The sequence below is a fragment of the Dipodomys spectabilis genome, unplaced genomic scaffold (assembly GCF_019054845.1).
Source record: "Dipodomys spectabilis isolate Male_0828 unplaced genomic scaffold, ASM1905484v1 ptg000081l, whole genome shotgun sequence".
In the NCBI taxonomy this organism is placed as follows: Eukaryota; Metazoa; Chordata; class Mammalia; order Rodentia; family Heteromyidae; genus Dipodomys; species Dipodomys spectabilis.
Window position 1 is genome coordinate 23,829,037 of NW_024870758.1, and position 12,902 is coordinate 23,841,938.

Here is a 12,902-nt window from a genome sequence, read left to right on the forward strand (position 1 = left end):
TCCTGAAAACTTTCTTATTCTCCCTTTTCTATTCAAAGCCAGTGGCTCACACCTGTAATACTAGCTACTGAGGAGGCTGAGATCTGAGGATGGCAGTCTGAAATCAGTTATGGCAAGGAAGTCAGTGAGACTCTTACCTACAATTAACCACCAAAAAGCCAGAAATGATCAAGCAAAAAAGTTTAGAGACAGTGCCTAGGCCCTGAGTTCGAGCTCTAGGACCCATACACAGACAACACAGAGACAGACAGACACACACACCCACACCCACACATGCTTGTGTGCATATTCATGCAGTTGACATTATCTAAGGCTGGCCCAGTTCCTGAGGCTGAAGATCAAGTTTGTCTTGCTCACTAATAATTTCCCAACATCCAGCAATGGGCACAATAGGCATTAAATTATATTCCTGTCTTCTTTTCTGCCATACTGGAGATTGAACTCAGGGCCCCATACTTGCTCTGTAGGCACTCTACCACTTGAACCATGACTTAGGCCTTTTGCCTTTATTTTCTAATAGTTTCTCATTTTTGCTTAGAGCTGTATTCAGACTGTGGACTATTTGCATACAAACAGGTACTTCTCATATCAAAACAAAATCATAAAAATGTGAAATAAATGAAATAAGAGAAGAAAACCTATAGAAGTTTACTGCTAGCTTCCTGAGGCTCTGACCTGACTGGCTTTTACCACCCAGCCCAGTGCCCTCTGAACCACACTCCATGTGTTGTTCCTTTAGGACTCTAAAAATTAAATTTCAATTAATTCACTTTTCAGAAGAATGAATTTTCAGGTTAAGAAAAAAGTTAAAAAAAAAACTGGTTTGTAAAAGTCTTTTATTGTATCCGTGCCACACATAGTAGTGAAAAATAACACTCCTAAAAAAAGAATGCTACCTTTTCCACAACATTTTATTTTAAATAAAACTTCAAGTACTCTTACATCAGTACAAAAAAAGTCTGATCTATTGTCCTCCAACAGGCCACCACAAGACACAGTAGATAAAACACAGTGGCTACAAATGTCTTTTACATTTATTTTTGAGGCAAGTCAATGGGAGGGAGAAGTCTCCATGAAAAATACTGTGTGTGTAGGAAGTTGTCACGATCTGGTTCCACATGGATACAAATGATTATACTTCAATTTCCACCCTGGTGGCTTAAAATTATATAACAAAATAGAAACATGGAAAATTACTATCCCCTACACCCTGTTTCAAAGGCAGGCACTACCAAGATTAGGGAGACGCCACAGTGTTGGTAGAGGATAATTACTGTACAAGCCGGAGAGCTGTAATTACCTTCAGACTAAAATAAAATGCTACAACCCTTCTAAGGCATAAACAATAATGTCTCCAAACAATATATACACATAATATATATTTAAAACAAGACAATATAAACAATAATGAACATTATATACATGTCATTCTTTTCACTGTCTTGAAATACAATTTAACTACACAAGTGACTCAGCAACATATATATGTATATATATATGTATATATATAAATGTACTTGTAATTCTACAGTAAAGTTAATTTTTGGTGCTTTAATAGCACATCAGTGTAAACAGTTTAACTTGGCTTTGTTTTATATTTTAAAACATTCCTTGTTGTATTTTCAAGATTTAAAGCAATTTTTTTTCTAGTTCTTCCTTTTCACAGAAAACGAAGATTCTGGATGTGGTTTAATCATAAATAATTCATAAAATTAAATACATTCACTAAAAAATAAACTACAAAGTAAAAAAAGGAAAAATAGATATTTATTGAGAGGGAAAGGAGAATCATTTCCCACATTAGAGCTCTGGTGTTGGATATTCAGTGCGGTTTGATATATTTTAATTGCTATTGCACTCTAACACCCTTTCCTTGGAAAATTCTTTGGGTGTGCTTCCCTGTTCTACCTAAATCAGCTGATAAATCACACGAACCAAAAACCCAGGGTCTTGGTTGTTGTAGGAGTGAAGCCTTTAAAAATGGTATCATTCTTCTGATACTTTTTTTGATACATATTTTAAGGAAAAGAAGTCATTAGATATGTGCCTTGCACATTTATGTAAAAATAGTTCACATTGCTGGTCTTATTTGTCCTTGTGTAAGGGAAAAAGAAGGGAGAGGTTATAAATTCAGCTCACTTTGAAAGTATCTGTCCATTTTTTTTCAAAATATTTCCTCATACTGTGGCCAGCTCTGCCTATATCAGAATCATCTTCATTAAATGTTTCACAGTTGTCAAAAACAAGCCTGACATCTAGAGCAAAGGCTTCAAGGTTTGGATACCTGAAAGGAAACATATAATTAGAGATTGATTTCACTGGTTTGGTTTTTGTAAACCAATAAGTAGTATTATAAAGTAAAATAAAAAGTGAAAAAGAAAAGAACAATTAGAAAAGCTGTATAAGAATGGATATAAAATTTTGTGACTGGAACATTAAAAAAAATTTGTTTGATCTAGTCCAAATTAGATTTGAAGACATATTAAATAGAAAATCATTTCTCTGAAGACTGGATTTCCCAGCCAGGAGTGATGGGTGGGATGTACTTGTAATCCCAGCACTTTGGAGGCAGATTTAGGAGGAGTGAAAATTTGATGCCAGTCGGAGCTATATAAATCCATCCTGACAAAGAAAGAGAAAAAGAGAGAAAGGGAGAGAGAAATAAACAAAGAAAGGAAGAAATGAAGAAGGGAGAAATGAAGAAAAGAAAGAGAAAGAGAGAGAGAGAGAGGGAGAGAGAAAGAGAGAGAAGAGCAAAAGCAAAAATCAAATGTAGTTTTTCAATTATCTGGAATTTCCTATATCCCAGGTCCTGTTTGACCTGTTCACAATTGTTTTACAGGACAATCTGACACCAGTTTATTGAACCCTCTCACCCACAACGTCGCTTATATACTCTATCAATCTCATTCAATAGTGCCCAATTATAGTCAAAGTAATGATACTTCTGTATCCTTTACAAATATTCCAGGATATGCCATTGTGCTAAACTTTCAAGACAGTAGTATTAACTGATGGAAATTATTTACTTACTGTCCATTACTTAGTTTATCTCTAATTGTGGAAAAATCCATGGGCTTTTTGATAACTTTCTTATAACCAGGAACAAGTTTCAAGTTTACAGGAAGTAAGAAAGGCCATGCATCCTCATGAGTCTCCATTTCTGTCAGGATCATACTAAAGAGAAAAATATCAGAAATCAGCTCCTATACTTTAGAAATCTATTTTCATTAAAAATTAACTTTCTATTATAACCTTTCATGTAAAAATTCAATAAATATTTATTAAAAAGACAAAGGCATGTTTTGTTTACATTTTATATATATTTGCAGGGCACTGGTGGCTCATGCCTGTAATCCTAGCTACTCAAGAGGCTGAGATCTGAGGATCATGGTTCAAAGCCAGCCTGCGCAGGAAAGTCTGTGAGACTTTTTTTTTCTTTTTTTTGGTCGGTTGTGGGGCTTGAACTCTGGGCCTGGACGCTGTCCCTCAGCTCTTCAGCTCAAGGCTAGCGCTCTACCACTTGAGCCACAGAGCCACTTCCGGTTTTCTGGTGGTTTATTAGAGATAGGTTTCTCACGGTCTTTCCTGCCTGGGCTGGCTTTGAACCTCGATCCTCAGATCTCAGCCTCCTGCGTAGCTAGGATTACAGGCGTGAGCCACCAGCATCCGGCTTTCCATAAGACTTTTATCTTCAAAAAACCACTCAGAAAACTGAAGTGGCGCTATGGCTCAAGTGGTAGAGCTTGTCTTGAGCTGAAGAGCGCAGGGACAGTACCCAAGCCCAGAGTTCAAGCCCCATGACCAGCCAAAAAAAAAAAAAAAAAAAAAATATATATATATATATATATACATATATTATATTTTTCTACTTATATAAGTTAACAGGAAGTCATCATTAACATGTAAGAGGTTTCTGAATAAATAATGTGGGGTATAATAAATATATAGCACATGAAAATGGAAAACATACCTGCACAGGCCCAGGTCCTTGCTATCATCTCTTTTAGGTTTCTTAACAGAAGTAAAATTTTCTTGTTTTGCTGAGTTAGCAGAAGTGTTTTCCTCTATTTTTCTTTTTTTGAGGTCTTTGTTTCCTCTTTTCAGGGAACTACTGGTAGATGCAGAGTCTTCATCTTCAGTATCCCCTGTTAAAGCTACTTTCTTGCCTTTCTTCAACTCATTGGTCTTTTTTGCTTTGACATGAAGTTTTTTGACTTTTATAGTTTGACCACTTGCCTTTAATTAAAAAAAAAAAGAATTGAGGTGTAAGAGGATAACAGAGTTTAACAGGACAAATAAAAAGCTATTAGCTTGATCTAAAAGACTGATCATTCTTTTAAAGAGAGATCCATGAATTTATTCTCCTGTAATATAAGGGTAACATTTAATAATTAATGAGAATACAATTCATCCTAAGAATTTGTTGTTGTTGGTGGTGGTAGCGAGGCTTGAACTCAGAGCCTGGTTTACTATACCTGAGCTGCTTGCTCACGGCTAGCGCTCTACCAGTTTGAGCCATAGCACCACTTCAGGTTTTTGAGTGGATAATTGGAGATGTAAGTCTCATGAACTTCCTTGACTGGGCTGGCTTTGAACCATAATCTTCAGATCTCAACTTCCTAAGTAGCTAGGATTACAGGCATGAGCCACTGGTGCCCTGTTTAAGAATTTTTTTTTTAAATGTGCCATTCAGGGGCTTGAAGTCTGGGCCTTGTAGTCTTACTTTACTTTTTCACTCAGAGGTGGTGCTCTACAACTTGAGTCATACCTCTATTTTCAGCTTTTTGGTGGCTAATTGCAAATAAAGAGTTTTACCTCCTGGCTTTGAACCATGATCCTCACACGTCAACTTCCTAAATAGCTAGGATTACAGTCATGAGCCACAAGTGCCTGGCTTATTCTAAGAATTTTTAAAATTTGCGCATGCTGACTGACTCACCATTTTGGGTACCACAGAATTTATCACCAGGATCCTTTTAGTTTAGATTACAAACTGAGGTTAAAGATAACCAAAGCCAGGTACTGGTGGCTCCCACCTGTAATCCTAGCTACTCAGGAGGCTGAGATCTGAGGGTGGAGGTTCAAAGCCAGTTGGGCAGGAAAGTCCATGTGACTTTTTTTTTTTTTTTTGGGTCTGGTCATGGGGCCTGAACTCTGGGTCTGGGCGCTGTCCTTCAGCTCTTCAGCTCAAGGCTAGCGCTCTACTGCTAGCCTTCCAGCTAGCGCCACTTCCGGCTTTTTTCTTTTTGCTTACTTGGTGCTGAGGAATTGAACCCAGGGCCTCAGGCATGCAAGGCAAGCACTCTACCACTGGGCCACCTTCCCAACCCATGTATGACTCTTAACTCCAATAAACCACCAGAAAACTGGACGTGGCACTGTGACTCAAGTGGCAGAGTGCTAACCTTGAGCTGAAGAGCTGAGGGACAGTGCCCAGGCCCAGAGTTCAAGCCCCACAACTGACAAAAAAAAACCCAAAAAACAGAAAACAAAAGGATTTATTAGATCACAACAGAGTAAGAATAAGGTGAATATAAACAAAAGTACAGAGCTCATTAGCAGGAAGTTGAAGAAAAAGTCCAGGCCAAAACATAAAGAGTTGAAGTAGTTGGGTACCAGTGGCTCTATTAACCTCCTAGCAACTAGAGAAATTAAGGTCTGAGGATCATGATTTGATGACAGCTTGGGCAAACATATCTTAGAGAATTTTATCTCCAATTAACCAGTAAAAAGCCAGAACTGGAGATGTGGCTTAAGTAGTAGTACAGCACCAGCCCTGAGTAAAAAAGCTGAACGAGAGTGAGAAGCTCTAAGTCTAAGCCCCAGCAATTGTGTACACACACACACACACACACACACACACACACACACACACACACACACACACACACACACACACACACACAGATGCAGAGGCTTAGAATACTATATAAATAGCTGGGTATGGTAAACTCATATCTATAATCCCAGCTTTTTGGGAGAAGAGATCAGGAAGAACAAGGTTTTAGAAAGTTAGCAAAATTCCATCTAACCAATAAACTGGGTGTGGTGATGTATGCTTCTGACCCTTGCTATCTGGGAGGCTTATGTAGAAACATCATGATCCAGGTTAGTCCCAGGCATACTATGGACTCCATCTAAGAAAAGTAACTAAAGCCAAAAAAGAAAATAACAAGAACAACAACAAAAAACTGCATTCACAGAGAAGGGCATGGATATCAAACGTGTCCAAGTTTGTTCTTCGACTAATGCTACCCAGAATTCTAATGTAAGCAAATTTAGTGAAAACAGAACTAATCATGGCCTATTAAGTGGTATCTCCAGGACTTCAAACATTTACTTATTAAGCAATTTATATAGTATATAGTATTAGAGAAACATTTCAAAATTTGGCAATTATAAAGCTAAAAGATAAATGTCTTGCTAGTAAAGATTACTGTTGAAGTATATTTAACTTTATATGACAAAAATGATCAAAAGTAAACTCTCGCATGTGAAGCACATTTTAAATAAAACAATGGCCATATTTCTGCATTTTGATCTGGTAATTAACAACTTAAATCCTTTATAAATCTTACCTTAGCAATGCAAGCTGGACAAAACCAGTCACCATCTGGTATGGTGGTAATCTTGGGTCTGTGGCAGTAGGTATGACAGCCTTTGTCACAGCCGTCACAAAGGAGAAGCAGCTCTTCATTATCTCCTTTCCGACAGATTTGGCAGTACTATAACACATAAAAATCATTCAAAATTAACCCTCTGCTAGGAGCAACAGTTACTGGGATGCTAAGCAGACCATCATTCCTAACTTATATTAATTAGTAATGAACATTCCGCTTGCTAACAAATATGTAATAGCCATACATATCTATGTATCTCTCGTTACACAGATATGGACCACAGGACGGGTGAGCAGTTCTATTGGGGTAGATGCACATTTCAGGTACACTGCAAAGAACAAAGCTAGAGGCTCAATGCCTGCACACACTTTGGAAGCATGTACACATTAACATATGAAATAATTAACATGACATTAGAGCACATAAAGCAATGAATAGCTTTAATACATGGTGTTTTTGTTTTTAAAGAATGTGTTTCATCTTTTGCTTATCTTAGTATCCTTATGATAATCTGAGGAAGAAATAAGAGTTAGAGTCATCTTTAAGATTAAAAATCAGGAAACCTATATTAGTATCATAATTATGTATAATAAGAAAAAGATATTCCCTAAGCTTTGGTTAAATTATCCACCTACAGTTTGTGACTGAATTAAAAATATTTATAAACCAGGAAACTGAAAAAATTACCTAGAAATGAAACTAAGAACATTATTTCCAAGATAAGGAAGCATATAGAATATAATTAAAGAACGTAAGGTCATATTTTTTTTCAAGAACTAAATGTACAATTATTTCTTCTCTATGGAAAAATGTATAATATTATTAAGAACTTTAAATCTGCAAAGAGAATTTTTCCATGCATACATAATCTATCGTTTTACAAAAGGAAAGAAAAGTTAGACAAATAAAAGTATTCCAGATAGCTTTAAAAACTGGTATTAACATTTTTTGCTATTTAATTCATATTCTAGTCAAAATAAGAAATGTCATCCAATAAATATTTAAAAAAATAAAAACACTGAAATTGGTATTCACTTATACTTATTTTATTTTTATACTTATCTATATTAAAAGTTAGGTATTTATGTAATCTTAATAGTTCAAACTTACTTAGTTTAATTCCTATTACAACATTATATATCTTAGTTTAGGGAAAGTGTAACCTATATGCCATAATATATACACCAATCGATGAGAATTTAAGAACCTAATCAATGGTAAATGTACACTATCCAAGTTATCAAGTAAAGAAACATTTATTAAAAATATCTACTATACATGTAGTATGAAAACTGGCATGTATCCAGAACTAAGAACAAACACAGTATAGTTCAAATTCCAACAAAAAGTATTTTATGAACTCTCTCAACACCACACATCATTAAGTACCTTAAGATGGTGTTATTATACCAAATTTGAGTTACATCTTTAAAAGTTCTATTGTCTAACATCTATTGGTAGGATATAATAAAATATCCTAATGATGTTTAAAATGAGACTCATAAAAATTCTGTTTTCTACCACAGATATTAAAAATACTACAAATAAGATCTTTTCCATTTCATGTGTATGATTTAAGAAGAAAAATTTTAAATCATCCAATAGTCTTAAGGGTGACAGATACCAAACTCATAGCCCTATTGAAATGCTCAAAATGACTTAGAACAAATGTATTAATATTTGTCTTTAACTTCTTGCTACCATAGTAAAAAATGAATATTACCCATTTTTACATCAACAAAAATATAAACTATATTGTGGCTAGAGAATTATCTAATGGCAAACTAAAATTTCCCCCTGTCTTGGTGGGTGGGCTTGGTTTCTGCCCAACAGGACATTACTTTATTTTTCATTGTTTATTACTATAAAATTCATTATACACATGCATCCAATGTACTTGATCAACTGTACCTTGGTCATATGACGCTTCCTTTTGATCAACATAATTTTTATAATAAATAGCTATCTTTTTTTTTGTAGTGCTGGAGATTGAACCAACTGGCTCATGTAAGCTAGGCAAGTGTTCTGCCACTGAGTTACACTCTCAGCACACAAGTAAAACATGAGATACTTAAAAAAAAAAAAAAAATCAAGATCTAAAGCCAGGTGCCGGTGGCTCATGCCTGTAATCCTAGCTATTCAGGAGGCTGAGATCTGAGGATCATGGTTCAAAGCCAGCCCGGGCAGGAAAGTCTATGAGACTCTTATCTCCAATTAACTACCAGAAAACCAGAAGTGTCATCATGGGTAAAGTGTTAAGCGCTAGCTTTGAGCTGAAGAGCTTAGGGACTGAGCACAGGCCCAGAGTTCAAGCTCCATGACTGACCAAAATAAATAACTAAATAAATAAAAAAAAATATATATATAGAGAGAGATATCTCTCTCTATATATATATATAGAGAGAGATATCTCTCTCTCTCTATATATATATATCTATATCTATCTAGATGGAGTTAAATGATGATAAATATGTATTAATAACAAAGATCGATAAAGTGGCAAAAACTTAAGGAGTCTTTAGATAGCAACCCTGGGCATTTAGGGAATGCCTATAACTCAAGCATTCAGAAGGTTAAGACAGGAGGAGATTCCAAGTTCAAGGCTAGCCTGAGCTAACAGTGTGACTATTTCAAATATTAAAACAAAATAAAAAACAAAGCAAAGAAAGTAAGAATACTAATATCAAACAAGTTTAGAAACATGGTTTGGGGTTCTGCATTTACGTTTATTAACAAACTATCTCATGATGACATGTTTTGTGGACAAAAAGTCAGTATAATTTTGATGAAAATTACATCATTTTGAATCAGTAAAACCTAAATTTTAACAATTACATTTCTCCAATGTGACCTTATAACTTAATAATAATTTTAGGAGTAATATATTTATTTTTTGGGGGGGTCCAATCGTGGGGCCTGAACTCTGGGCCTGGGTACTGTCCCTCAGCTCTTCAGCTCAAGGCTAGCGCTCTACCACTTGAACCACAATGCCACTTCCAGCTTTTTTCTTTTTGCTTTTGTGGTGCTGAATCAAACCCAGGGCTTCATGCATGCAAGGCAAGTGCTCTACCACTGAGCCACCTTCCCAGCCCATATATTTATATTTATAAGTAGGTATTTTTATATTTAAGACAATACTATGATGAACTGAAAAATGTCTAAAGCTTATAATAAGCTCCAATCTGAACTGAGAAAGACCTAAGTTCAAACATACTATACAATCTACAGATTTGAATTCCAAAGACATAATAATTAAGAAAAACCACAGGAAAAATCAAAGTTATTTTAAAAAGAAAAGGGTAAGTTCTTGAGTAGTCCAAATATAAACTAAGTAAGAAAAGAAGCAAAAAAAAAAGATAAATTATTTAAGGATCTCTGCTTTTCACTGGGGAATGAGCATTTTAAGTAAAGAAACTTGGGCTTTTAGTCATTCATGAAAACAAATCTCAGATGTTTGAATTTTAAAGTGTGTGTGTGTAGTTCAAAAATAAATATTGGGCCAGGCTCCTTCCTGATTGGTGTCTGAGGCCAGCTCTAGAAAAATTAAGATATTGAAAAACAACTAAAAGTAAAAAATGGTACAAAGCTTGCATTTCAAACTCTCGAACAACCAAAATTTAAAAAACCAAGAACGTTAATGTCAAAGTGACTCATGAATATGAACATATTACAGAGACTACTCTATACAGGAGAGAGTAAACAGCAATGCGGGTGTTTTCACATGCTCTAAAAGAAGCACCTTTGGAAATATACAAACTATTTTCATTATTTCACTATTTTCACTAAGTAACATTTTGGTTCCTAGCACAAAACAATGGCTCATTATATAACAATAACTAAATGGGCTTGTACAAAGAAAGTGAAAAATCAGTTTTATTAGTAGACGAGGGACTAGATTGGTCTCTTGCTATCAATCATATCTGATGCAGACATGCAAGTGCAAAAGTCTGAGGTCATATTTTGCATTTACTTCTCTGGTTACTGCCTTTTTTGTATTATGTTGTTTTGTTTAATTTTATTGTAAGGGTGATGTCAGAGAGGTTACAGTTATGTAAATAAGGTAATGGGTACATTTCTTATCTAACATTATTACCCCCTACCTTGTTTTCTCCCACTTTTCCTCCTCTCCTAACTTCCCTCCCTCCCCTCCCCCAACTTGTAAAGTTCATTTCCAACATAGTGTCTTGTGATTATCTCTGATGCATTGGTTCATTCTTTGTCCTTTGTCTCTGGTTACTTCTTAGCATTAAAAGAAAAACTGACAGAAAAGTAAAATGCTTTAGGAATACAATAATATAGCAAGTAATTGTAGCAACTGGAATGTTTACAGAAGTTAAAGGGCCTTTATGGCCTTTAGATTATCAACTATTTATAACAGCAGAATAAAGGAGATAACTTCAGTTAGAACCATAAACAACATTCAAAGAAGCAGAAGCAAAATAATATAATTTAGTAGCTTCCTTCAAAAAGCTCAAGAGAAAAAGGTATTATATTATATGGTTTTTAAGACTTAGAGAAACCCTTAAAAACAGCATATATTATAGTGACAGTAGATAATGTATAATTAAGAAAGATCTGGAGGTTGGAAAAACAGGATAAAGTATATTAGTTATAGTATTTCTTAAATAAAAACACTTACAACTTTCATAATTGATTTTTCCCATGCTATTGATTTCTGTAACTGCTGAATGCACAGAGCTACCTGTGCAGCACTGCGAGCTTCTGATAATGCCCTTCTCCATACCCTGAGCCCTGGAGCAATATCCTCTTCAATTCTGCATTGAAATATAGAAAAATTAAGTAGGTCATGTCTATATTTATGGTTACTAGAATGTGAAACAATCATCACACTGAAAGCCAAGCAATGACAAAAACATGGAACAGCCAGTAAGTATAAAGTTTAAGCAACTAAATTTGATGTAGTGCACAGACTGTGGCTACGTGCCTCAAAGCTTAGTCACAACCAGGTAAATGTAAGATCACTTTGCAAGATTATCAATGCACATAACAAAAAAAAATGTTTTTACAAAGCACCATGCAAATAGCATGATCCATATGGATCACAGACATACAAGAAGATACATAGATAACAGGCAATAGAAAATAGGCTCCAATTAGCAAAGAAGCACAATAATTTTTCAAGTTAATCTCAATAACCTACCCGTCACCATCACCACTAATGGATGGTGCAGGAGCAGGGACAGTAACTGTGCCCACATTATCCAGTTTGATCTGAATGGTGGTACTTAAGGGGCTCTTCAGATACCTTCTTTCAATGTTCCGCTCCAAATCAGCCAGCCTGGTTACAGCTATATCTAGGGGGTTGTCACTCTTCCGTTCTAGTGCATGTGCACTGTTTTCGTCTTCGCCAGTAATTTCTCCATCATGCTCCTTGCACAATTTAGTAAATGACTTATGTTCAAAATATACCAAGTCCTCCCTTTCTGATGCGGGCTCTGGACACATCCAACCCTATATATGAAGAGACTAACGTTATTATGATTTTTTCTTAATATGCCAGATGGGTGAGTTACCTTTACTTAAAATACAGCAGCAGACACCGGCAGATCTCAAAGATCTCTACTAAAGCTTTTACCTTGGGTTTCCTAATAATACATTAAAACAAGAACAAAACAAAAAAAGAGAAATAGTTGTAAGACAAGTTTGAAAAAGAACATTTATCAACTTTTGATGTTAGAACAGGTATAATAAAAATTCAGCGAAGTATTCTAGAAAAATTTTAACTAGCATGGATATTAATTTTATGGGCTTACTTAAAAGGAAATGTGTGTGGTCTGTATCTGACTTTCTATTTTCCCATCTTCCCCTACTCTTCTGTGAGGACTGACATCATTGTCATGCTGGTTGTAAGAGATTTGCATATACTTTTATCTTTGTCTGTGTACCTTTTCCCAGTTCTTCACCTAGTGAAGTCCATTCATCCTGCAGCTCTTATGTTAAAATTCATTTTAGAATGAAAGCATCCCAAGACAAATTCTTCCCCACCTTCCTTTAGGAGGTAAGTCCCTCTATTACAGGCTCTCCTACCACTATGAAATGCTCTAGCGCCTTCTATCTACTTCTAAATCCCCATTCACTTACTATCAACACAATTAGAGCAAATAATGGGAATATATATGTGTGTGCATATATATGTACATATGTACATATATGTACACACACATATATGTACACATAGAATGAATTAATGACCTTATAACTTACCTTCTTCTAATGATCCTCTGGCTCAAAAATCCTTCAAAGATTCCTCAATGTTTT

At 35.3% G+C, this 12,902-nt stretch overlaps 1 protein-coding gene across 2 annotated transcripts in view; it reads right to left on the reverse strand.

The window, feature by feature from the left end:
- Positions 1 to 818: 818 nt before the first annotated feature.
- Baz2b (bromodomain adjacent to zinc finger domain 2B) overlaps positions 819 to 12,902 on the reverse strand; it is a 297,821-nt gene continuing 285,737 nt past the window's right edge. For both annotated transcript variants that reach the window (XM_042683418.1, XM_042683416.1), the window contains 6 exons: positions 11,785 to 12,095; positions 11,263 to 11,398; positions 6,582 to 6,728; positions 3,974 to 4,239; positions 3,034 to 3,177; positions 819 to 2,284 (listed from right to left, as the gene is read on the reverse strand). In XM_042683418.1, coding sequence (XP_042539352.1) covers positions 2,131 to 2,284; positions 3,034 to 3,177; positions 3,974 to 4,239; positions 6,582 to 6,728; positions 11,263 to 11,398; positions 11,785 to 12,095 — 1,158 coding nt within the window. In that variant the 3' untranslated portion in view covers positions 819 to 2,130. The remainder of the gene's footprint in view (positions 2,285 to 3,033; positions 3,178 to 3,973; positions 4,240 to 6,581; positions 6,729 to 11,262; positions 11,399 to 11,784; positions 12,096 to 12,902) is intronic.